This window comes from Neomonachus schauinslandi, chromosome 15 (assembly GCF_002201575.2).
Source record: "Neomonachus schauinslandi chromosome 15, ASM220157v2, whole genome shotgun sequence".
Taxonomy (NCBI): Eukaryota; Metazoa; Chordata; class Mammalia; order Carnivora; family Phocidae; genus Neomonachus; species Neomonachus schauinslandi.
The window spans coordinates 59,640,046-59,666,261 of NC_058417.1; the positions used below are offsets into that span (position 1 = coordinate 59,640,046).

Below are 26,216 nucleotides of genomic sequence, written 5' to 3' on the forward strand. Positions count from 1 at the left end.
AGTGAAGCCACACATGTCCCCAGGGGGTTTTACAGTGAGCCCCACAGGACCCGTGTGAGCAGCATGGGCATCATCCCTCAGCTGCTGCTCCCTTCCCTATGTCCCACCCCCTGGATGTGCGGCTGTCTGTCAGTACCTGTGCCCACCCTCCCCCCCTTTAGAAAATAGTGCTGTAGCCCCTCGCTGGCCCCGTCAGCATTACCTCAGCATTACCCCAGAGATAGTGTATGCTAGACCCAGCAGTCTGGTCCATGGCAGAAGCAGAGGGCCTGTGGGAGGAGGAGAGCAAGGCCCCGTTGGCCTGGCCAGGGTCCTTGTGTTTGCCATCTGAGCTCAGCCGCACAGGGGGTCTCCAGTTAGCAGATGGACTGCAGCCCCAGGTCCCAGGTCCTGGGTGTGCTGTGGGTGCTGTGACTTCTCAGTCTCTGTGATGTTGAGAAACCTTTGGGGGTACCCCCTTGGCCCCAGGGAGCAGCCCCCTGTCCACGTCTGCTTGTGCATGTTGGGCCTTGGAGAGAGTGAGTAGGGCAGAAGTCTGGCTGCAGGCCAGGTGCTGTGTGGGGGAGGCACTGTTCCTGAGTACCCCCTGGAGTGGGCGGAGTAGCGGCCAGCAGGGTGATGGTCTTCCTTGTTCCCCCTCAGGCCACAGGCCTGTCAGAAGGTCATGCCACCTTTCCATAGCTGTTGACAAGCAGCAGTGCACACATTTAGTTTGGAAATGGACATTGGTGTAACTGGTGATGGTTTTATTGATAATTGAGTCCTCATAATGCTGATCTTTTATAAGTTTCTTTAAAACGTTATCTAGTTTCATGAAAAGCATAAAGCATCTCTTTCCAGTTAAAGATCTGAAGTACACAGGGGCGCCTGGGTGGCTCAGTCGGTTAAGCGACTGCCTTCGGCTCAGGTCATGATCCTGGAGTCCCTGGATCGAGTCCCGCATCGGGCTCCCTGCTCGGCAGGGAGTCTGCTTCTCCCTTTGACCCTCCCCCCTCTCATGTGCTCTCTCTCGCAAATAAATAAATAAAAAATCTTTAAAAAAAGATCTGAAGTACACAAAGTGCAGTATTAAATTTTGATGTGGTCAAATAGCCTTTGGGGCAGACATTTTAAAAAATACCTGGAACTTAAGAATTTATAATTAGAATTAGAAATTGGCACTGGTTGATGGGGAGGTCCACGGGGCAGCACCTGTGTCTGTCTCGGAGTCCGTGTCGGTCTCAGAGTCTGTGTCTGCAGGCCCTGGCACACGGGTGGGACTTGCTGAGTATCTGTTGAGTGAACAGACAAGCCTCACTCTCTCCTTTCTGAATGTTCTTGTGCTTTTTGCTAGCGAGGAATGCAATTCAGTTGGTTTTCTTAAACATTTCTTTGCTATCAGATTGATAAATTTAGAATAGGAAAGAGCCCTATAACGTCTCTTGCTTTTTGGTGAAATGCATTTCCATGTTTATATTGGCAGCCAAATGTAGAAACTCTCAGGACAGGCTTTATCAATCTAAGAAACACTTCTCACTAATCATGATGCCAGGGGTGCACTTGTAAACAAGAGAGCTTCCAAACCACTTCAGGAAAAATTTTATTAGATATAAGATTTTACTGTGACTTGATTAATCGGCATAATTGTTTATTAAAAGCCAGTGTTTCAAACAGTGCAAAACAGTTCTCTAAATGGTCTTTCATTCTAACTTTTTATTTATTTTTTTTAAATTTTTTAAATTGTTTTTTTTTTTTAAAGATTTTATTTATTTATTTGAGACAGAGAGAATGAGAGACAGAGAGCACGAGAGGGAGGAGGGTCAGAGGGAGAAGCAGACTCCCCGCCGAGCAGGGAGCCCGATGCGGGACTCGATCCCAGGACTCCAGGATCATGACCTGAGCCGAAGGCAGTCGCTTAACTGACTGAGCCACCCAGGCGCCCCTCATTCTAACTTTTTAATCTCTACTTTAAGCCAGGAAGGGAGGAAAGGAGGTCTCCCTGCCCCTTTCTGCTGATAGAGTCTAGCCTTAATTTGATAGAATCACTGTGCTATGAGCCCCAGGTTTTCGTGCCTTGAGTGGGTGAGTCGCTGGGTGTGTAGTTAGCACAGGCCTGCTGTGGCAGGAAGCCTGTGTAGAGCCTGGTGTCTTGCTGACACACATCTGCGGACCGCTTTCTCTGTTGGCAGCATGTGGAGCCCACCTAGGACCTGTGCTTGTCATCGGAGGTCTGAAGAGAATTACTGAACACAGTGCTTACCTTCAATTAAATTGCGGTGTTTTATTTATTTAGCCAGCCAACAGTTGGAAAACTCACGAGTGGGTTTTAGGGAGGCTCCTGGGCACAGGATGTGGACCTGCAGTCTGTGTACACGGCGGGAGAAGCTGGAACGAGCACTGCAGTCTCAGGCTTTGTGTGTGTCTCAGTTTTCAGGAGACGGACAATGCCTGGCATGGTGGCTGTCTGGCGTTGGCGGAACTGGGCAGAAGAGGCCTGTTGCTCCCTTCCAGACTCAAGGATGGTAAGTACTGCGCACATTTGCTCTGCATCGTCAGGACTGTTCGTAGCGTGTTGGGTGCTTCATTTCACCCTGTGTCTCCAGCGTGGCCTGCCGTGAGCGTGCACCAGGCCTCTGCCCTCACTGCCTAGCGCATTCGTGTGCAGGAGACAGCAAACTAGACCTGTGTCTTTCAGCCTTCCTTCTTGTATTCACGTTTCTGATTTTCTGACTGACTCTTCTCCCTGCTGTGAAATTTTAATACCACAGGTATACTTTGTGTTTGGATTTGGAGAGCCACGAACCATTGTAATGTCTGAGATTTTCTTGTCCCTCAGGACTGGTTTTCACCCTGTGGGGGTGCTGTTGCCTGTTAAGAAGTTGTGCAGTGCTGCTGTATTTATCACGTGGAGCGACATCACGGTCCCCTGGGAACAAGGCTCACACCAGCAAGGGGTGGGGGCGGAGGGCTGGAGGAAGCTTGGTAGCGGCCTGAGCAGGGGGACAGGGGCACAGTGCAGCAGATGTAGAGGGACCACTGGGCTCCAAGCCTGCATGTCCCAGCTGTTGGACCTAGACACGTGAAGGTGGAGCATGGGGTGTGGCCATGTGAAGCCTGTCTGACTGGTGGGGTCAGCTCTGGTGTGGCTGGTGGTGCCTCTGTGGACAGAAGGGAAGGACACCTGTGAAGGATGGAGAAGGCCCCTTCCTGGGCTGTGTCACCACACATGCTCTGCACCGTGGGAGTTGACTTCTATCCAGAATAAAGACATCTGTGCAGAGATGGGTAGGGCCCCGCACCTTCCTCTGTAGCACCTGAGCTGTGGGGTGTCAGAAGTAATGGCTTGTACTTGGCATTGTGAAGCGCGAGGAGGGCTCCTAGACCTTCAAGATTCTGTTTAATCTTTCGGTTTATTTTTGTGGCAGCTTTACTGAGATAAAATTTATATACCATGAAGTTCACCTATTTAGAGTGTACAGTTCAGTGGTTTATGGTATATTTACAGAGCTATGCAACCATTATCATAATCTAATTTCAGAACATTTTTTTTTTTTTAAGGATTTTATTTATTTATTTGAGAGAGAGAGAATGAGAGAGAGCACATGAGAGGGGGGAGGGTCAGAGGGAGAAGCAGACTCCCCGCTGAGCAGGGAGCCCAATGCGGGACTCGATCCCGGGACTCCAGGATCATGACCTGAGCCGAAGGCAGTCGCCCAACTGACTGAGCCACCCAGGCGCCCCCAGAACATTTTTATTGTCCCACAAAGAAACCCTGTGCTCAGGGGCAGTGACTCCCCATTTCTCCTGAACACACCCAGCCCCAGACAACTAATGATCAGCTTTCTGTCCCTCTAAATTTGCCTTTGCTGGTCATTTCTTATAAATGGCATCTATGGTAGTGGTCTTGGGCCTGACTCCTTTACTTGGCGTGATGTTTTCAAGGTTCATCCATATTATAGCATGCAACAGTAGTACTTTGTTCCTTTTTATGGCTGAATAATACTCCATTGTATGGATACACCACACCATTTATCTGTTCATCAGTTGATGGACATTGGGATTTTTCTTTCTTTCTTTTTTTTTTTTAAAGATTTTATTTATTTATTTGACAGAGAGAGACACAGCGAGAGAGGGAACACAAGCACGGGGAGTGGGAGAGGGAGAAGCAGGCTCCCCGCAGAGCAGGGAGCCCGATGCGGGACTCGATCCCAGGACCCTGGGATCATGACCTGAGCTGAAGGCAGTCGCTTAACCAACTGAGCCACCCAGGCGCCCGGACATTGGGATTTTTCACCTTTTGGCTATTATGAATAAACTGCGACAAACATTTGGGTTTTTTTTTTTAATGTCTTTATTTTTATTTATTTATTTTTTTAAAGATTTTATGTATTTATTTGACAGAGGGAGACACAGTGAGAGAAGGAACACAAGCAGGGGGAGCGGGAGAGGGAGAATCGGGCTTCCCGCTGAGCAGGGAGCCCTATGTGGGACTCGATCCCAGGACCCTGGGATCATGACCTGAGCCGAAGGCAGATGCTCAACGACTGAGCCATCCAGGCGCACCTGCTACAAACATTTGTGTGCAAGCTTCTGTGTGGACGTGTGATTCTAGTTCTCTTGGGTCTCTATTGCTGGGTCATGTGGTATAACTCTATCTTTAACTTTTTGAGGAGCTGCCAGGTTGTTTTCCAAAATGGTAGTAACATTTACATATCCACCAGCAGCATGTATGAGGGTTCCAGTCTCTCCACATCCTCCCCAACGCTTGTTTTTCTCTTAGTGGGTGTGAAGTGGTATCTCATTGTGTCTCTAATTTGCATTTCCATGACTGACTAATGATGTTGAGCATCTTTTCATGTTCTTGTTGGCCATTTGGAGATCTTTGCTGGAGAAACGTCTGTTCAAATCCTTTGCTCATTTAAAAAATTGGCCTGTCTTTTTGTTGTTGCTGTGAGTTCTTTATGATTCTGGATTTAAGTCTCTCACCAGGTACAGGATCTGCAGTATTTTCCCCCATTCCATGGTTGTTGTTTCACTTTCTGGTTGGTGTCATTTGCACCGAAGTCCTGCATTTTGATTAAACCCAGCTCAGCAGTCTTCTTTGAGTGTGTCACAGACAAGGTGAAATCCCTGCCTGGGTGGTTCCAACTCTAGTTTAACTTGAAGGACATAGAGCCTTTTCTCTGCTTTTTGTGCCTGAGACTGGCTAGTATGCATATGCCCGTCATAACTTATGATGTTGAGGTTCCCATTGGTCACTAGCTGCTGGTGTGAGAAAATGTGGGTGTTGGTGTCATGAGTGAGAAGTGTCAAGCTGTTGCTTAAAATCTAGAAGATGTAACGTGTGGCCTTGACTGGCTGGCTGCCTGTCTCCAGACTGGTGGTATCTTCCATGTGCGCTGAACCCTCTTGCAGGCCCCTGCTGTGCCCGGCAGGGTCTCAGGGAGCTGTGTTGTCTCCTGCCTGGGAAGGATGGTGCCAGGCCTGGGGAACAGTGATTTTGTCTTGGCGCAGGCTCTGGAGATGACCGGGGCTAATGTTTGTTTCTTTATCTTCTTTTCTTGCTCCTCAGACTGGATAATGCCAATTGCCCTGTCTTCAAGTTCACTGATTCTTTCTTCCACTTGCTCAAATCTGCTGTTGTACAGCTTGCTTAAAGTTTTCATGTCTGTTACTGTGTTTTTCAGTTTCAGAAGTTCTGTATGGTCTCTTTTTGTAGTTTCTTTTTTTTTATTGACATTCCGTGTTTGTTCGGATATTGTTTTCTTGGTTTCCTTTAGCTCTTTGAGCATATCTTAGAGAGTTGATTTAAAGTCTTTGATTTTAGTACAATGTCTGGGCTTCCTCTGGGACAATTTCTCTGCTTTTCTTTTTTTCCTTTGAAATATATGTGTACTTTCCTGTTTCTTTGTATGCTTTGTAGTTTTTTGTTGGAAACTGACATTTTGAATACTATAATGTGGTAACTCTGGAAATCAGGTTTTCACCTGCCCCCAGGGGTTTGCTCTTGTTGCTTATTGAAGGTGATCGTTGTCCATTTAGTGACTTCTTCCAGTCTGTTTGCAACGACTGTATTCCTTGTTGTGTCTGGTCACTCAAGTCTTGGTTCCATTACATTTGCAGACAGCCAGTGACCTAACAGATCTCATTAAGTGCTGAAATTTTGTAGGTTCTTTCTTCACTAAGCACTCTCCTGGTTTCTGTAAGTTTTTGATGAGATTTCAAGAGTTCTGAACAAGTTGAGTCTGTCAGTTTTGCTGGCTTAATAGTTATTTTGGTGGAGGGACCGATCTGTGGAGTTCCCTACTTTGCCATATTCTGTGACATTATCCAAAAATGAGCATTTGACTAGTGTTCCAGCATTAGTCTGGGTCCTCTGAGCAGAAACAGATGCTGAGACAGGATTAAATGTGCAGAGATTTTATTAGAGAAGTGCCCATGAGAGAAAACAGGAAGGCTGGCAGAGTCACTTTCTGGCCCGGGTGCTGTGGGGTGGGGGTGGGGCTGGGGTCCTCAAGCCAAAGTCAGCCACAGAGGCGGTCCTGTGTCCCCCGTGGGGCCTGGAGTCTACCTGCTTTGGTGGATGGGGCCTGGCTGTGACTGTAGCTCAGTGGTTGCAGAGGGCCGACCTCTCCTGACCTTGTCACTCCCCACAGGCCTGTGTACCTCAGTTCCCAAGGGAGCAGCTGGGCCCTGGGAGGGGTTGCTTTCTCCAGTGTTCCTGACACAGTCCTGGCACCTTCCTGTTCTGAGGACCACATGCCTCACTGATTTTTAACCTTTGTGCATTTTCAACTGTTGGACACTCCAGTCTGTAAGAAAAGTGAATCAGGGATGCCCGGATGGCTCAGTCGGAAGAATGTGCAGCTCTTGATCTCGGGGTTGTGAGTTTGAGCCTCACATTGGGTATAGGGATTGCTTAAAAATAAATAAAAAATTAAAAAAAAAAAAGAAATTGAAGTGAATACCATGAGACCTCTTTGACTTAGTATGTGAAGTAGTTGTTCTGCCCTTCTGAATTAAAGTGCTGTTCTCCTTGATGAATATGTGTGTGCTTCATTTCACACCCACACATGCCCTCTTTCCCCATGGAGTGTGGCGTTGTGGTGAAGGTTAGAGCTGGTGGTGGGGGCAGACTGCCAGGGGCTGCTGGGAAGGCTCTTCAGAAGGGTTGTTGTCAGCATTTTGTTTTCCTCTTCAGTACGAATTCAAGGACCCCTTTAGCTTTATTGAGATACAGTTCACCTAACATGCAGTTTACCTATATAAGATATGTGATTTAATGGTTTTGGTGTATTATTTTTAAAGAACATTATAGAACGTAAGTAACATAAACATTTGCCTTGCTGACAATTTTTAAGCATACAATTCAGTGGTATCAACCACATTTACAGTTTGTACAACCATTATCACTGTTTCTGAGAACTTTTCATCATCCTGAACAGAAACCGTGTCCCCATTAAGCTCCCCTCTCCCCTCCCCTGCAGTACCTGATAACACGCCTCTGTCGGCCTCTGTGAATTTTCCTGTTGTAGGTGCCTTGCACAGGTGGATCTGTACAAGGTTTGTCCTTTTGTGTCTGGCTTATTTCACTGAGCAAGAGGTCTTCAGGGTTAATTCATGCCGTAGCACATGTCAGAACATTATTCCTTTGTATGGCTGAGTAATATTCCATCGTGTGGATAGTCCACATTTTATCTGTCTGTTCATCTGTCAGTGGATGCTTGTGTTCCTTTCATCTTTTGACTTGTGAATAATGTTGCTCTGAATATTGGTGTACACATATCTGTTTGAGTTTTTGTTTTTACTTCTTTGGCGTGTATACTTAGGAGTGGAATTGCTGGGTCATAGGGAAATAACTCTATATTTAACTTTTTGAGGGTTTATTGCTTTTTATATGTAAAGGTTAAAAACTAAGAGCTCATAAGTTGGGTCACAAGTAAATACAGAAAGGTGGTATAGTTAAAAAATCAGCAAGACTGTTTTTTTGTTACAAAGATCTAGGACTCCATGTATTTTATAAATTATAATTATTATTATTTAGAGAGACAGGAGAGAGAGCGTGGGGTGGGGGAGGGGCAGAGGGAGAGGGAGAGAGAGAATCTCAAGCAGACTCCCCGCTGAGTGTGGAGCCTGACACGGGGCTCAGTCTCATGACCCTGAGATCATGACCTGAGCCAAAATCAAGAGTCTGATGCTTAACCAACTGAGCCACCCAGGCATCCTCTATTGTGCTTTTAGAGACAGATCTGAAGGGCCTGCCGGCGTCTCCGTGGCTGTGTCTGTGATGTGTGAGCTCTGGGGGAATTCAGTGAGGAGGGGTCCGTCGTGGTGCTGCAGGCACACACGGCTCCACAGTGGAAATCTGCAAGTAGTAATGCCCTCTGCCTTCCCCGAGAACTCTGAGGTGTGCGTCTCCTCTCATGCACGGTTGCAGGAGGGCTGGACCGTCGTTAACTGTCCCTGGTTCCTCTTCTTATCACTTAGGATGATGCATGACACTTTTGGGTGAGCTACAAAACAGTGGTCTCCGAGTCTTTGCGCCCTTGACACGGAAGGTCTGTGTTGTTGTGTGTAAAGCACGAGGCGAGAGCTTGTCTGTAGGGTGCCCTCTGATGTATGGTTTTGCTTCCTGCAGGATGGTTGACTTGCCGGAAAGCAGGGGTATCCTATTTTTGTTCTTTGTCAAAACATTTTGGTGTACGAAAATGAAAGAGCCCTGGCATGCTAGTGAAGGAAGTGCGCGTGTTCCTCGGGTTTGTGTTGTAACCCTAGATGTTTTGGGTTAACGGCATGTGGTTGTCTGAAGGCACGGCTCAGCACTGCATGGCTGTGCCCACTGGCCCTTTGTCACCTCAGGTGACGTGTCGGAGGACAGGGGCCCTCTGGAGAAGTGGGAGGAAGGGGTCCTGTGAAGGCCTGGGGGTGGGCCATCGGGAGGCAGTTGTAGGAACGGAGACCTGGGGAGCCCCAGGTGGGTGCGTGTGCCGGACTCGGTGGCTCGCTCACACACGCACGGCAGGTGCTCTCTTTCTGTTTCACTGCTGCCTCACCTTACTCCCTTTCTCATCGCCTTTGTTTGCTGTGGCAGACTAAAGCATCACACAGAGTTCATGTGTTCTTAAAGTCACCTATGAGTTTATTGGAAAATTAGCGATATGTACATCATTTTAGAAAGTGGAAAGTGTGGCTGAATGAGTCAGGAAGTTCACCATAGCGTCATGAGGAAGTGGAAGACACTAGCTACCGCTGCACCAGCAATGTGTTTTCCCTACTGGAGATAAATCATAAATGGCCTCTTGATGTTGTGTGTTACTCACTCGTAACACATCACATCGTTTTTACATAGGGCACTTTAATGACAGTGCTGGAAATGTTTTCTCCTGGCATTTTTTTCAGTCATTGTTATTTACTTGAAAACACACAGTAGATTTGATAGCAAAACAGTTAAAGCAGTTTGTTTTAGTGCTAAGGTATTTATAAGAAAAGTATTTTTAAAAGCTTTCCTATAAGATGGCATACACCTAAAAGGTGTCTTTTAGTCTATGTATTCAGTGTGACATTTTACAAAAACAAAAGGCAGTGTTTAACCCCCCAGTTTTAAGAGTATGAGTCATTTAAATATTTTTACAACCAAAAGTAGAAGCACCTTCGAATATTCATGTTTGGTATTTACAGAAACTGAACTGAAATTGTAGCCTCTTTTTCTTTCTTTCTTTTTTTTTTTGAGAAGAAAAGAAACGACATTGAAAAGGCGAAGGCGCCAGTGAAGGTTTGCTGAACCTACTTTGGGAGGTGTGTCTGCAACCTGCGAGAGCCGGACCCTAGGACACCCGGGTTCTTTTCCGAAGAGTGAACACTCTGGCTGTGTCACTCTGCTTCGTCCTCTTAGTTCCTTGCTGGGACTTCCCTGCATCCCTTGGACTTGTCCTCTTTTGCCCTCGGGGTCTGAGGTCACATTGAGCCTCCTGGCTCTGCGTGGCACCGAGAGTGGGTGCATCGTGCTGGCAGGTGGACTCTGGGGCCATGGGCTCCCCATCGCCCACCCGGACGTCCCCCGGGCTGTAGGCTGCCAGTTGGCAGAGGGCCACAGCCGCCGTCTGTTTCTGCTCATCGCCGCTGTCCACCGCCCTCATGTCCCGGGCCTTCACGGTATGGGTTGTTGATGGCACCTCACCAGTGTCAAGGCCATTTTGGTTTGTCTGAGTGTGGTCTGGCCCATCTTCGGAACTTTCCATCTCAGTGTTCTGAGCAGCAGTGGTGGCAGGTCCTGCCTCTTGCAGTGGGTTGTGGAAGGAGGGTCTCGGAGTCAGGGCATTGCAGGGGTCTTTCACGGAGAGATTAAGAGGCATGTCCTGCAGCTCTGCAAAGTCCTTGTACACAGGGCTGTGCGTGGCTGGTTTAACCTCAGGTTTCTTGGAGAGGTTCAGCGGAGCTGTCCTGGAGCCATCCTCTGGGCTGGAAGGGGTGGCCTCTGTGCCATGAGAGGCACTTCCTGTCTCAGCTGGAGCATCTCCGTTCATGGCGTCAAGACTGAAAGAGGGAAAGAGAGGCCTTAGTAGGAACCTTGCTTAGAAAAGCTACTGTCAAAGGCATTTTGAGCATGTATGAGCTTGGCTAATTGAGCACAACCAGACACATGCTTTGGAGATTTTGAAAATGAAATTTCTTACCTTTTTGGAGACTCGTCTCTGTTTTCCAGAGCTTGGGAATGTGGGCACTCGGTGCTTTTCTTGACAGGCTTGAAGGCTGTCGGGCTGTGTTCGGGCTGATGGAGCCTTCCCAGGGAGATGGAGGCTGGCTTGTCTGAGAGGCCGCACAGCCCGGCACATGGCTGACTTGTCTGTGTGAAGTTGCTGGGACTCGGCCTTCCTGGGGAGCCTGTGGCTGCGCTGCCTGCTCGAGGGCTCATCTTGGTTCCCTCTGTGTCCCTCTGCTCATCTTTGGAGGAATCTTTAGCATCGGGAGTTGGGCTCTCCTTCTCAAACTCGGTGTGTTTTTTGTGGGTGCTGGAAGGACTTGACTTGGACGGACTCAAGGCCGGGTAGAGCAGGGCAGCTTCTTCCAGTAGGTGGGAGCTTTGATCTCTGGAAATACCCGAGACGGGTGGGAGTCTGAGACCGTAGGAGGAGAACGCAGACTCTGGTCTGTAAAACCCATAAGGGATTGGCAGGTTGGAATGGTACTGCTGAAAGAGCCTGTAATGGTCATATGCCGAGGGGGGGTTCAGGTGCTTCGGGACTGGCCCCGGGGGAGGCAGCAAGTGCCTGTGGTCTTGGGCCCCGTAGACGGACAGCAGGGGGGCATCACACTCGGGTGAGTTCCCAGAAAGCAGGTAGGGTGAGTAGATAGTGGCCAGTCCGTGCTCCGTGTAAAAGTGCGGCGAGTACTCTGGGATCGCAGGGTGCACGTAAGGGGAAATTGCACTAAACCCCTTTGTAGAAGGGATTTTGTGTGGGAACTCAGGCGGGAGGAAAGGCAAGCCAGCTTTCCATGGGTAGCTGGGAGCATGGAATGCAGACTTGGTGTGGAAGGAGGGGGCTTTGGCTGTGGGGTTGGGCAGTGCCAGCCCTTCGGGAGCCTCAGCGTGTTCTGGCCCTTTCAGTCTGTGCTCTCCCACCGGGACAAATGCCGAGGGCCGCACGATGCCTTCCAGAATGGGCTGGGTGCCCCTGCTGGCTTCTGAAGCTGGACTCAGGGGTGCTGCTTCCTCGTGGAGAGCAGGCTTCTGTCCTGAGCACCTGTGGGGCCCACGTGCTTGCAGTTCCAGGTTTTCCTTTGCGTCGTCCTTGGCAAGGCTTTGCTGGAGCTTGGCATCAAAGTGTGGGAGCCCGTTTGCGACAGGCTTGGCGGAGGTGGGCTTTGCTGCGGCATCTGGCTGATTGGTTTGCTTAGGGTCCAGAGAGTTGGATTTGGTGGGGCACTTAGGGACACGGTCCTGCTCTGACACTAAAGTGATGGAGTTTTTGCAGAGACCGTACTTCATGTGGTTGAAAAGGTGTGACTTTTCATTGCAAGTGAAAGGACACTGGAAACACTTATACTTAAAGGGCTTTCCTGGAGGCCTTGGGATGTAATGCGGCTTTTTTGGTTTTCGCTCTTTGAGAAGACTCATGTTCTTTCTTGTGGTGTAGGCGCTGGTGTTCTCGCTGGTCCAATCCCTGCTGGCTCCTGTCTAATTATGATCTGGCGGTTGCTGCTTCTCCTTTGCTTCCTTTCCAGGTGCTTCTATTTGCAGACAGCTCCACGTGTTGTGGGTCTGACAGGGGAAGTCTTGCTCATTGGGGCTTGTGCTGCAACAGAGGAGCAGAGCCTTAGGGTCAGGACACTAGCCTGTTGGGTGGAGAAGGAGTTAGCCCGGCTTCGTAACAGATCACCTGCAGGTACGGAGGGGTCACCATCCTCGTCAGTGTGAGGATGAGATGAACACCAGCTGCTCCCTACTTGTAACCTGGCCGCCAGCCCCCACGATGTTCCTGTTTCCTTAAGTCTGACCTGAAAGCGTTGTCCTGGGGCCAAGAAGAGTAGGGTGTGCTAGCGTCAGCTCCGAGAACACCTGCAGTTCTTTGAGCTTTGGGAATCTTTGCCCTGTGACCTGAGGCCTTTGATGCCGGGAAGGTTGTAGACTGAGGCCAAGTGACTGTTGGGACCCCCTCCCCGCCATCCATGTCCATGGAGTCTGTGGTGCTGGTCTGACTGCGCTGACCATGACTACGGGAGCCTGGTCTGTGTGTGACACTCACATTGCTTACTTAGAGCCGGGAAAGTCTGAGTGTGACACGGAGTCAGTGCTCCTTGACTGTCCTGTCCTGTTTAATCAGGTTGTGTTCTACCTGTTGGTACTTAGAAAAGAATATTTAAATATGCAGTCCCACCTTACTGCTTCCAAAATCAAACGAAAAGTCAGCTTTATCTGTAAGTAGCATTTATGCTGTCTCAAATACAAATATATAAGTGCTGTGTTTATGTTGACTCAGATGGTTTTGAGATGCTATCAAGGTGAGTTTCTGAGCCCTGTGAGGGGGACCGAACATTCTCCTTCGCTGCCGTGTTTCCACTGCCCACCTCACGAGCACTGTGGAATAAGTTCTTGCCCTCACCCCATGCCTGCCCGGCCAGCAAACACAGATGAGTGTGGACAGCTGAGAGCATGTCTGGCCCAGGGCATCTGCCTGCCTTTCCTGACCTTACCTCCAAATGGTGGTGCCTGTTTGAGAGATGGTTGGATCGTGGTAGGACACTATCCTAGCCTTACCCTTTAGGAAGTGGGCCGGGGGCCGTCCTTGGCAATGTCCTGGGCTGCAGGTGTCTCTGGCCTTCTATACCTTCCCCCAGGGCCCTCCTCTCCCTGATCCCTGCCCACTCCCAGGCTTAACCAGAGGTCTTAGCCTGGTTTCCTTCAGAGGCTGCTCCGCACACCCCTGGGGCACTCTCTCTGCCTCATAACCCGAAACTGAGAACAAAGACATGAGGCCTGGGAGGATCTCGCATGGCCCAGCGGCGTGGCTGGGTGCCCCGGACCAGCCCATGGAGTGACTGTGTCTAGGAGCAAGCATGTGGGTGGGGAGGCTGGAGGGCAAGGGGAGGCGTCAGGGCCCGCTCTTTCACTCAAGAGCTTCAGCTTCTAAATGTTTTCAAACAGCTTAAAAATAAAGTTAAAAGGAAATGATTTAACAAAACTGTTTTCAGATGTAGTTTTGCTTTAAGGACTGGGCAAATGAGGTCGGTCCTGAGCCTCGTGGGATTTCATGGGTAAAGCATCACCTTCTAGACCTTGGGCGGTTAGAATGTTCATCTGGAAAACAGCCTTTTAAAAATAGAGAAATACATATGGGAAGTTGAAGAGACTTGTTTTCACAAAATAAAAGTTAGTTTCTCTGAAATGCCTTTCCTTGCCATCCCACACACTGCGATGAGATCATCGATGGGGGCAGGAGGGGTAGAAGCAGGTGGAGTTTGGGATTTCACTTGGATACCTTACATTTCTGAGAAAGCTCTCTGATTTTATTCTCAGCAAACTGGTTTCTCTGCTCATTTATTCATATTCCTTAAAGACACAAAAAAGCACTCCCCCTGCCCCAACTGAGAAACTGCTGTATTATCATCCATTGTTTCCAAAGATGGATATTTACAAGAAGTGGTTTCTGTGGCCCTTCTGTTGTGAGGAGTTTCTGCAGAGCAGTAGTGGTGAGGCCTGTATTTTGGGTGAGAAACGAGACTTTTGGCTGCCCTATGACCGTGACTGGAGGGGGGTGTGTCTCAGAGCCCTGGGCGGGGGGGGGGGGGGGGGGGGGGGGGGGGGGGGCGGTTCATTGGTTCACCCTGCCCCTGACCTCCTCTCCCACCCACTGCGTGGCTGCAAGGCGGTGTCAGAACCCAGCATGTTCAACATGTAAGCATAGCTTTGCGTCTTTCTAAACTTGCCCTCTTATTAAAGGGAAAAATGTGAAATAACTCTTGATGAGTTTCAGCCCATACCTTGGGGGGTAGGTATGCTCTGGGCTACAAAAGCACAATTTCCTTGCCGCCCGTCGGGAAGCGATTCCAGCCAACCCGGGCCAGCTAGATAAGTCAGCGGGCGTGTGCCGGCACGTCTCACCATGCTCCCTGGTTCTGAAGGCGTGAGAACCTCTGCAAGTCAGGTTCCCATGATAGTATAGGATATGTTATGGCAAAGATCCGAAAAGTGATTTCATCACTAGCTGGAAGCATCATGATCAAAATGATGACAGTTGCAAAACTTTATCAAGTGTGAACCCAGAGTCCAGTGATACCGAGAGTGGACACAGATAGACCACCACCAGCATCCAAAACCCTGGAGCGCAGATGAGTGAAAAATTCCCTCAGGACTTAGGAGAATGGTTCAGATGTGCTAAATAACGATGTGTTAGTTTTAGAAGCAGTTTTCTTTAGCGCTGCTGATACTTTTAGGCAAACACATAAATAAACCTATGTTAAATTTATCAAACATTTATAGGAGGCAAGTTATATTTATCTTAGTGTCACCCAAAAGAATAATTTGGGTAATAATTGGTTTTATGTTAATATATACTTTTTTCAATCAAGTGATGTTGTGTGTAAAAGTCTGGTCTGAATTTTTGTTCTTTGTTCAGTTAGCATACAAGGACAGTTAAATAGGTTCTCTGGGGATCATGCCGGTGCCCTAGGAGGTGAGAGTATCCCAGGGCTGACCTGTGGGAAGGGAAGCCTGCGCTGGGCTCACAGGGGCAGTAGTGTTAGTAACTATGGGTAAACTGACCTCTCAGGGTTGCACAATTCACTAATTAAAACAAGGGAGCACAGCTGCTTCAGATGCCGATGGAGACGGGCGTATTCACTCGGTCATAAAAAGGCAGTAATGTCAGAGACATAAGTGGGATAAAATGGAGGCTATGGTAAGCTTTCGAAGGGAACAGCCTATGTAGCATGATGTCAGTCTGCGAGTTCTCCTGTGAGGTTTACCAGGGCGAAGGAACTCGACCTGACTGCCCGGGACCTTATCAGTCTCGCCCTCTTTAGGGACGCGGTTTGTGACAGTCTCTGCCAGGCCAGTTTGTATCCGCTGGGCTTGGTGCTTGCTGGCAGCTGCTGGTGTTAAATATTCCCCAAAAAGGGTATTGTTGCCAAAACAACACAATCGAGAACTTTAACTGTTTGTAGTAGGTTTGGATTTGCACTGAGAGGTGAGGTTTTTCTAAAGGTGCTGAGAGGTGTTTCACATAGCCTTTTCCTGGAGACGGCATGTGTCTTTCTTAGTTAATCTGTATCTGGAGAGCTGCTAATAATGCAGGACCCCTTTGATTTGGCTTTTGTTAGAGAACTGCAGTGTTAGCACGTTTTAAAGGTCAGATGTTAGCTTGGTCCTCCAAGGAGGTTTGTGTGTCACAATGTTGTTTACTCTTGATCAGCAGGAAGTGCTGGGAGCTGCTCCTCACGCACCTTCCCTCCCTCCCCGTCAGGGTCAGAGTGGCTGTCACTGAAATGCGGGGTCGCGTCTGTCCTCTGCCTGCCTCTGCGACATCCTTCTCGGGAGTCCTGTCAGGCTAAGCGGCCCATGTACACAGCGTCCACACCGAAGGGGAGAGACCTTGGGGGTGGTGACTTAAAGCCACACACAGGGCCCTGTGTGAACTTCCAGAGGTTTTCCTATCTTATTTAAAGATGCCCCTTTTGTGACACCAAGCATTTTAAACATCTGCTTGTATTGAACTGATGTACTTTTTTGCCTTAGAAAGTGCCGGGAGCCGGTCCTGGCTGCCGCATTTCTCCTCCTGCGGGGCTCCTGCTCACAGGCCCGCCGGGCGTCTGGGCATAACTGCCCACACAGCACTTTGAGCAACCTGTGGTTTCGGTTGGCCACAGGGTTTTGTTTGCTTGTTTTTGAAGTTCTAAATTGCCAATGCACTATCTTTCGATAGGTTCCTAAGTGTGGACAATTAATGTCGTTGCCAGTTGTTAAGATAAGAATAATAGTGGCTGGCATGGGGTTTAAAAAGTTTCTAAGGAGTTTGAAATCCAAAAAACAGACAAGAGAAAAAGATTTTTTTTGTAACTTTGATAGGACACAATAGAGGTAATTATAGCTTAGCTTTATAGGACACTGCTGTGACGGGCTGGCTAAGTATGCTTGTCATGCGTGTTACCTATGAACTGAACTAATGCTGTAATGGCCCCTTCGGTGCTGTCCGGCTGTCTGGCAGGAGCCTCGTCAGGTAGAGCGTTTTGAAGGGCATGCTATAATTACAATATTGTGATGTGGCGTTATTGCATAACCCAAGGACACGCCATTGTCGCCTACCCACTGGGGTGTCGCAAGAACGAGATTTGTGAGTTTTACTCCAATTGAGCTTTTCCAGTGATTAACCGCCACTCCCTCCCAGACTCTTGGTTCTTTAAAATGAAGAATAAACTTCAGGACAACCATGACCTAGGGAGAAAGACAGTTTTCTAGAAGGGAGTTTAGAAGAATGGAGCTGGAAAAACAAGCAGGGCTCTTTCTAGTTTCAGCCAGAGATCCCAAGTTACAGACATACGCTCTCACTAGTAAACGTATGCAGCTTCAGCGTTTGACAGCATGTTCACCAGAGCCGGCCCCCCTCGGCATACCTGCCTCATTTATCCCGAACAATACCAGTTTGAGACATTGGGAGGACTTTGTTAATGCAGAATAAAGGTAGTAAATGTAGACAGAATTTGCTTAAATTAAATCTGACTTTGGTCAGACTTGGCCATTTGGTCAATAATTGTTGTCGTAACAGGTTTATGAGAAACTTTGTAAGGGGAAAAAAACCCTTTTTGTATATTTAGGGATCCTCTTTGGTTTTCTTCCTTTTGTTTTGGTAAGCACATGTCAAGACAGTACTTATTTTAGGGACGCCTAGGTGGCTCAGTCAGTTAAGTGTCTGCCTTTGGCTCAGGTCATGATCTCAGGGACCTGGGATTGAGCCCCGCATTGAGCTCCCTGCTCAGCGGGGAGCCTGCTTCTCCCTCTCCCTCTCCAGCTCCCCCTGCTTGTGCTCTTTCTCTCTTTCTCTGTCAAATAAATAAAACCTTAAAAAAAAAAAGACAGGGGCGCCTGGGTGGCTCAGTTGGTTGAGCGACTGCCTTCGGCTCAGGTCATGATCCCAGGGTCCTGGGATCGAGTCCCACATCGGGCTCCCTGCTCTGCGGGGAGCCTGCTTCTCCCTCTCCCACTCCCCCTGCTTGTGTTCCCTCTCTCGCTGTGTCTCTCTCTGTCAAATAAATAAATAAAATCTTTAAAAAAAAAAAAAAAAGACAGTACTTATTTTAAATTTCAGGAAGTTTTAAAAGTAGCCTGTAAATTCAGCAATTGTCTCAACACATATGTATATATGTTTACATGTGTTTATATATACATGATCTTTTAATGTTGAAAATTACTGTAGTTTTAAGGTAAGGAACAGATAAGCACATATGTTTGAGTTTTAGTTTAAATTTTATGTAGAAATGAGGACTTAATTTCCAAATAAACTTGTTCGTACTCTTAGAATAAAGTGTAAGCCTTATTAAAACTTTTGTAATAATGATCTCCTTTCCAGCGATGCACCTGCTGGTCCTGAGTAATCCTCAGAGAGTAGAGCAAGGCAGAGCAGACACCTGGCCGGTGGTTCACTGAACCATATAGTTAGTTCAAGATACATCTGAGAGCAGTTGTGAAAGAAAACTTGAATTTGAGAAGAAATGGGTACTTACCAGAGACGGGCAGTGCTGGGAGCGGTTAGGTCGGGAGCCGGTGGCTGATGGTGCCCAAGAGCAGGACCTGTTCTCACGCTCGCTCGCTGGCTGAAACTGGAGCCGGCTGTTCCAGTGGGAGGGGTTTAAGTGTAGGAGTTGAGCCCTCGGGGCGTAGAGATGCACCTGATATTCCTCCTGCCCGCAGCTACGATTCATGTGTTTGCACCCACCGAGCTGCTGAGGAGCAGCGTCACCAACGGGTTGGCAAGCCAAGCACCACTCCTGTGCCTCGTGGAAGCGCCCTGCTTTGGTTTTGAGAATGCCATTTTAGTGCTGCCCAGACATCTGTTCCTGGGCTGGAGGGTTAGATGTGTTTGCGGTTAGAAAGAGATTGAGAGGGTGTAGGTGGGACTCTGACCAGTGTTTGATGTTGTAACGAAGACACCGTGTGTGGGATCTTGTTCAGAACCTTCAGCATATGTAGTAGCAGCAGGTAGACCCCGAGATTTGGTCTTAAAAACATCTCCCCTCGAAGGCCACACTCACTGGTGTCCTCGCCCTGAAGGGTCTGAGTGAGCCTTCTATCTCTTTGCCTTTCTCTCCTCACCCTTGTGCCTGGGAATCTTTGCCTGCCGTCCCCCTCGTGGGGGGCTGCGGGGGACCTCAGCTGCCTTGCCACAGGGGCCTGCCAGTGCACGCCTAGGACTGGCACTGAGCACCGAGCTCGCCGCAGGGCGGCTGTGTGCCTCTCACTGCCCCTGTTCTTACATATAACTGAGATGCTGAATTCTTGAGCAAGTTTATCTCCCCCCGCTGCTTAAACTGCTTGATCTTTAGTCCGTGGCTGTCAGTGAGGCTGGATGTGGTGTTGGTTTGGGGACAGGGAAAAGGGGTGGTGTGAGCTGGGGTCGGGCCTGCTGTCGTGCATGGCACATCTGGCATGGTGGTGCAAGGTCAGGCTTGCCAGGCCAGATGCTGTGGGGTTTTTTTTAATTTTAATTTAAGGCTTAGGATTTTACTTTGCTTTATCTTCATATTGAACTCTTTAAAAAAAGTTTTTAGTTACTTTTGTCCAAATTGGGCGTCCATATAATTTAAAGGGAAAAAAAAAATAGTTCTGTAAGTCTCGTCACAAAACAGTAGTTCATTGCTGTTCTTCTTACCTGCGGCTGGGTAACAAGCCATCCCAAAGCTTGGTGGCTTAAAGAACCACCGTTTTGTTACCTCTCATGACTCTCTGTGTGCGTCAGGAGTGTGGGCCAGCCTCCATGGGCATGGCATGCTTCATTGAGCTGGTCTGGGGGGTCCATCATGGTGTCATCCACTTTGTGTCCTGGACGGGATGACTGAGTCCTCTTCTCCAATGGTCTCACTTCCCAGGCCTCTCCAAGAGGGTGGTTAGTGAGGCATCTCTTGTGTCCTGCTTCATCTGCCCAGACTGGGAGGGGAGGACAGCAGGCCCCATGTCTCAGTGGCATGCTGCCAGGCAGCTGCCCCTCCCATCTCTGCCTTGAAGCAGCACCGGTACCTTTTCTTAGCTAAGTATTTTGGTGTTTACTTCCTTGATTCTAAATAACATTACTCTGTTGCTACTTCTGTTCCTTCTACCTGCTTCCAGCTCCCAGTTTGGGATATTGTCTGCTGACTTCCCTTTGAGCAAAGTGAGAGTTTTGCCCTCTGTCTCCTCTGCCCTCATGCTTGCTTCCCTGTCATCCTGGGATTGCCTTTCCCTTTCTCCTGTATCAAAAGCCCGCTTCTTGGATCCCATGTCTTCTCCCTGGGGTTAACTCTTTACACTGATATGGAGCACATCCTGTTTGTAGGCTCCTGGGAAAGAGTGCAAGAGAGGCAGATTTGTAGAGACATTGAATGGTTGATGGTGTCTTTATTCTGCCTGGTTGATAGTCTGGCTGGGTATAGAAACCTGGGCCAGAGATTGTTCAGCCTTGGTTTTGAAAGTGCTCTCCTCTGCATGTAGCTTTCACTACTGTGCCTGCCCATTCGGACTTCCTGATTCTTTCCCTCCAGCATTTTAACATGAACAATATTTAGAGAGAGAGCACGTGAACAGGAGCGGGGGCAGAGGGAGAAGGAGAGAGAGAATCTTCAGCAGACCCTTCACTGAGCACAGAGCCTGATGTTGGGTCCATTTCAGTACCCTGAGATTATGACCTGAGTCAAAACCAAGAGTCAAACGTTTAACCGACTAAGTCACGCAGCCGCCCCTAATGTGAACGATCTCAAACATAGAGGTAAGTTATAAGAACCCAACACTTGGAGTCTGTGATGAATGTTTTACTATATTTGCTTTATCACAGAGGTCTCCCGGTGCCTCAGTCTAGGGTGGGGTGATTCCAGTGTTCCACATCTTGATGGGGACAGTGCTTCTCAAAGCTCTTAAGAACTGTGCAGTTTTTACCTTTAAAAAGAAGTATATGCAAATAGTTAATGACATGCCTGCTGATGTGTTCAGGGGCACTGCTGGTGGGATTTCTTCCGTCAGAGCCGAGTGTGTCTTATTCTAGAATTTTATGCAGGCGGTGACTCCTGACCCTCCTCCTGATCCTCTTTTTCTCAGTTTCCAAAGTGTTTTCTGCCAACCATCCAGTAGATGATTCTTCTCTGCTGCTATGCTTTTCATTTTCTGGGAGCTCTCTTTTGTTCTCTAGTGCTCCCTCCGTAGAATCTTATTCTTGGACAGTAGTCGCAGTGGCTTATTTCTCTGAGGGTTTTAATGATGGTTTGGGCAGGTGGTGGGCATCTCCCGCCCTCTGACACAGGTTCTGTGTTTTCACTGTGGCTCCTCCTTCACCTCTCACCACATCCAGAGAATTAACTGCTGCCTTTGTTGGGAGCGGGGGCTTCAGGAGTCTGCTTCTTCGGTGACCTTCACGGTGTTCCTTGTTTTAGCCGCCTCCCGCCCAGAGTTGTCTGGGGCCTTTCAGGGATCCTGTGTGGAGATGGAGGTTCTGGGTTGCTTCACTTGTGCTCAGGTGTGGCCTCCAGCCTTCTGAGTGTCATCCCCGCTGGGCCTTCCCTGTCTTCATTCACCCTGTCACTTATGCCTTAAAAAGGGAAAGTGCTTTCTGTAGCTGCTAGCGGGATTCCACCAGCTATTCTGTGTGTTCAGTCTCCTCCGTTACCCAGAAATCTTGTGATTGAGTTTCCGACCAAGGTCAGATCTTCGGGAAGAGCATTCACTAGGCGCTGGGCACTCTACCTGTGTTCATTCATTTAATCACTGTGGCAACTCTGTGCAAGGTATCGCGAGTCTGGTTTGCGGAGTCAGCACAGAGAGGGTTAGTGATCTGGCTCGGGTGATCCAGCCTGAAGGGCGACAGAGCAGAATCAGAGCAGGCGGCGGGGGGGAGGGCTGCTCCCCGTGAGATCTTAATGGCTGTGAGTTGGCTCAGGGACCCGTGTGCTCAGAACTTCAGGTGGGATGCCTGGCGGTCAGGCTCCGGGCCGTGCTGGGCCTTGCTGGGTCTGGTGTGGGGAGGGACCGGTGCCGTGGCTGCGGTTACTCTTGTGGGGGGCAGCAGTGGTGCCTGCCGGGGGGTGGGCGTCACGACCGGACGCAGGCAGAGTCCGAACTTCACCCCCATGCAGTGTGGGTCTAGCTCTCGTGCTCGAACCGTGAGGCATGGTGAGGACCAGCGGCTGCTACGCTCGGCTCCTCCCACTTGCTCGCCTGCCCTCTCGGCCCTGGGCAGTGGGTCTTTCCCCGGCACCATCCCTGTTCCTGACCTGCGTCCCTCCTGTTCTCCACTCAGCAGCATGGTCTGCACGTCCGCGCTCTGTGGCTCCGCTGTTCGCTCCTCTGTGCTTGGGCGCTTCTTTGACCTGGACCTCAGTCCTCCCTTTTGTAAGATGGCGTGCGGGAGGGTGCTGCTCGCGGGCTGCTGTAGGATCTGATGAGGTGCCCGCGGCAGCCCACCGCCGTTGCACGAACAAAACCCAGCTGGGGAAGGAAACACATGGCTTCTCTAGTTACCCTTGTAAGTAAATCGGAGATAGTTTTCATTTTGGCACTTTTTTGGGGGGCTGTGAAACAAGAGCTCTGTGGAGGCGTGATTCAATTTAATTTGGGTGGTTGTTAGAGGAAGTTAGCCCTGACCTGCTGCCAAGGTGACATTTGTTAGGGTCTCCCAGTTAGCAGATGCTTCGTAATGTCCAGTCCTTGTGGCCCAGCCCTGGGAGGGGGGTCCCCTGAGAAGGGGAACAGGGGTGGTTCCCAGGCCAGGGCGTCTCACTGCCTAGGCTGTTATCTCAGGGCCGTGTGAGGAGTGACCGGGCTCAGGCCAGCATGCGGTAGTGCACACGGTAGTGAGATGGTGGGGGCCCTTCCTGGCTGACTCCAGGTTCCTGGAGGGCAGGGCAGCATCGTGTCTTTCACATGAGCACATAGGTGTGCTTCTCAGGGTTTCTTAACTGTAATTTGTTTCCAGTTGGAGCCCCATAGTGAGAAGCCTGTCCAAGGAACCTCGTGTGACCTCTCCAGGCTCCCGAAGCCTTGGTTCTGCTTTGCCCTGGGGGGCTGTCCATGGCCCCCACTGCTGACAGGCACCTGCGGAACACGTGGGGACCCTCTGCCCCCGCTCTGAGGGCTCCTCTCTGTGGGACTGACGTTTCCTCCCTTGCTGCCAGAGTCTGGGTCTGGGTTTTATGCCGCCTTCTTTCTGTAGACTGAGGGGCAGGCTCTGTCGTCCCCCAGATCCAGTGTCTTTCCTAGGCTTTCTGGGGGTCTTCGAAAGCCTGGCAGCCTGGTAGGAGTTCAGGCCCTGCCCTCCTGCTCGGAAGCCACCAGGACCTGGACCCTGTCTTCTGGGATCAGGAACCTAGGAAGAAGTTCATGGATGTTCCCGGTCTGGCACCCTGGCCTGGGCCTGTGTGTGTCAGGATGTGCTCCTGTATGCCGAGCAAGCAGTGGATGCCAGGGACCTTGGGGGGAGTCCAGCAGCCCTCAGGGTCCTTGCCTTCCCCCAGTGTGAGGGCTTGGCCCTGCGAGGCTGAGTGCTGGGGAGCACGGAGTGCTTGCTGCCATGGTGAGGCCTCAAACCATGCTCGTGTTCTGGGCACTTGCTTTCTCACTGTAGCAAAATACTGAGAATGTCAGTGGAGTTTTACTTTGTCAGACAGTAGGCTAATAGAAATGAAAGTCAGGTTAGTTTGGCCATCTCATGAGGTAGGCCACGGCAGGTGGGAGTGTCGGGAAAGTTCTATTGTCAGACATTTATTTTCCTTTGATGAGTAAGTCTGAGGTGTGTAATGTACTGCCCCGAATTTTAATTTGCTGCTTATTCCAGTAATACCACCATGTGGAATTTTGTGGAACTGGGGCTACTTTGGTTTTGGAGGGGAGCACACAGGCCCCTTTTCCTGCCGGGCTCCCTGGTGAACGGTGGGCAGTGCCCTCTGCCTGAGGCAGGGGCTCAACAGGGAGGGCAGTCTGGCTGCAGGCGGGGCTGGCAGTCTCTGGGGACCCAGCACACAGCTCCCCAGGCTCCTCCCTTCTGGCGCCTTCCCCCAAGGAGTGCGCGAAGCAGGGTGGAAATGGGATGTGGAATGATCCTGAGCCAGGGTGGGGCGGAAGGTTCTGTGTTCCTTTTGTTTCCATGGGCTCTCGGAACCCTGTGGTGCAGCAACTCTGCCCCCCTCGTGCCTCCTGCAGTGTGATCTGTGTTACGGCTTCCGTGTCTGAAGTGAAACCTGAAACCATGAGCTATGGGCTTGTTTTGTCTTGGATTGGGAAACTGATTCAGGTTTGTGAACTTGGGCCAAGTTTTGAGGATTCCCACAGTTTTCCTCACCTCCCGTCCTCTCCCCACCCCGGCAGTAAAGCGGTGTTTCGGCGTTCTCGTCTGGGCTCCTTGCAGTGAATTTCCAGGAGCGGTCAGGAGGCTCTTTACCTCCTTTGTCCCATTTGTGTTCGAGAGGCTGCTTTTTGCGTATGGATCTCTGGGTCTGTTGACCACCACATACAGAAGTCTCGTAGTTCAGTCAAACAAGGATGAGTAGAGAGAAATGATTGCACAGATTTCCTTTTTTCTTTTTTTCTCTCGACACAACATCAGTGAACGACAGCAGGCGAGTGAGGGAGGTGCTCCTGGAAGCTCTCAGGCTCTGCCTCTGTCCCACCCATACCTGGTGACTCGGGACACCCCCTACCCCCACCACGTGCTCCCTGTCCACCCTGGGCTCAGCCCTCATGGCCACGGCTCCTCTCCGCTGAGTCCCGAGTCACCAGGTACGGGTTTCAGACGTGGCAGTGGGTCTTTTTCTCTTTTATTTCCAGACATTTGTCTGGTTCTCTTTATGATCTTCCTGTTCCTTCTCTCTGGCTTCCAGTCCTGCTTTTATGTCTCTAATACAACAAACCTGTGTTCTTGGTAGTAGCCTTTCGGTTCTGTTGCCTCAAGTTCTTGGGCTTCTGGTCCTTTGTCGTATCCGCAGACTCTCCCTCGTGCTCTTCTTGTGTGATATAAGATGATTCCTTTTTGGCTTGTTTTCAGTGGGCGTGAGTTGCTCCACACCCAGTGGGATGTGCTGCAGTGTGGCTCTGTGCTGCTGCTCAGGGCACCCCGGCGGACAGCCTGGAGCAGGCTTCATGCCCGCCCCTCAGCTCGGCCTTCCCCCACTCCAGACGATGTGTGTGGACGGCCCAGGCTGGGGGCTTTGGTTTGTCATGGAAGCCCCCCTGCCGCCCCGAAGGAACAAGTCCCCTGTCAGCCCTGCCAGCCCTTCCACCAGGAGTCCCTGTGTGAGAGGCCCTGGAGTTCCCAGGGTCTCAGTAGGCCCAAGGCCATCTGTCCTGAGTCTGCCAGTAGGGTTGGTGCTGTTCCCAGGCACTCTGTAGGGTATTCTTGCCAGCAGTAATCAATATAATAACAACGACAGTAAGAATTCATCCTCATTGAGCACCTGACTGTGTTCTAAGCTCTTAGATGAGTTACGAATCTTCATGGTCACCCCAGGGGACTGCAGTGTTTAGAGGAGAAGGTGAGAGGCTTGTCCAGAGCCACACAGGCTGCCTGCTGCTTGCTTCTTCATCCCTGCACCATGGTGCAAGCGCTTCCTTTTGCAGGATGTTGCCACTTACTGCTGTGGTTTTGCATCATGTTGGCTTAGCTAAGGTGGGAATCTCTGCTAGAGTCCCCTTCCTGCTGGTTCTGTGAGAGGGTGTGCATGACTCGGAAGGCAGAGGCAAGGCAGTACCACCTGTGTGCCCGTGATGCTGACCCTGGGGTGGTACAGACAGCCTTGTGGGTTAGGTGGTGGCCCTTCTCCCATGGGATCCCCTCCCTGGTCCTCTGGACCCGAGCCGGTTTGTGGGCACCTTGCCCACACTCTCCAGGCTCCACCTCTCCTCACCTGTGCTCAGGGGTCCCCCGTCCTTGCTGCCCCTCCCCCTGCTCAGGTCCTGCTGACACCAGGCCCCACAGCAGAGGCAGAGGGAACCAGGTGTGCACAGACTGGTCACTCGGGCCCTGTAGCCACATCAGTTCTGATCTCTGCATAAGTTTTTGTGTCCCTTGGCCTTACCCCTGGCTGACACAAGTAATTTATACTTAAGGCCATGAAAAGCAAAGCTTAGACTACAGGGATAAATCAACAAATCATCACAACAGTGGGAAGCATGTATTTGGACAACAGAAATAACAGGCTCGATTCCCTGGATTTATGCAGAGCTCTGCAGCCATCCCCCAGGGAGTACACAGTTCTTAGACACTAGGAACACTTAAAATATTGCACTGTTACTGGGCCATAAAACACAAGTCTCGGGAAATTTCAAAGACTCTATAGTGCACAGACTGCATTCTTTTACCACAGAACAGTGAAATTAAAATTCAGATACAGAAGATAAAGGTAAGACATGAATTTTTAGTTTGAAAACATACAGATCTTTTTTTTTTTTTTTTAAAGATTTTATTTATTTATTTGAGAGAGAGAGAATGAGAGACAGAGAGCATGAGAGGGAGGAGGGTCAGAGGGAGAAGCAGACTCCCTGCCGAGCAGGGAGCCCGATGTGGGACTCGATCCCG

At 49.9% G+C, this 26,216-nt stretch overlaps 2 protein-coding genes across 4 annotated transcripts in view; one reads left to right on the forward strand and one right to left on the reverse strand.

Annotated features, from left to right (window-relative positions):
- The window catches only part of TBCD (tubulin folding cofactor D), a 163,258-nt gene that overhangs the window by 42,548 nt on the left and 94,494 nt on the right, over positions 1 to 26,216 (forward strand). For all 3 annotated transcript variants that reach the window (XM_021680873.2, XM_021680875.2, XM_044921416.1), the window contains one exon: positions 2,407 to 2,501. In XM_021680873.2, coding sequence (XP_021536548.2) covers positions 2,407 to 2,501 — 95 coding nt within the window. The remainder of the gene's footprint in view (positions 1 to 2,406; positions 2,502 to 26,216) is intronic.
- ZNF750 (zinc finger protein 750) lies at positions 9,094 to 18,355 on the reverse strand. The gene is made up of 3 exons (XM_021680877.2): positions 18,193 to 18,355; positions 10,653 to 12,272; positions 9,094 to 10,512 (listed from the first exon to the last, which is right to left on the reverse strand). The coding sequence occupies exons 2-3, from the start codon at positions 12,092 to 12,094 to the stop codon at positions 9,804 to 9,806; spliced, it is 2,151 nt and encodes a 716-aa protein (XP_021536552.1). The 5' UTR covers positions 12,095 to 12,272; positions 18,193 to 18,355; the 3' UTR covers positions 9,094 to 9,803.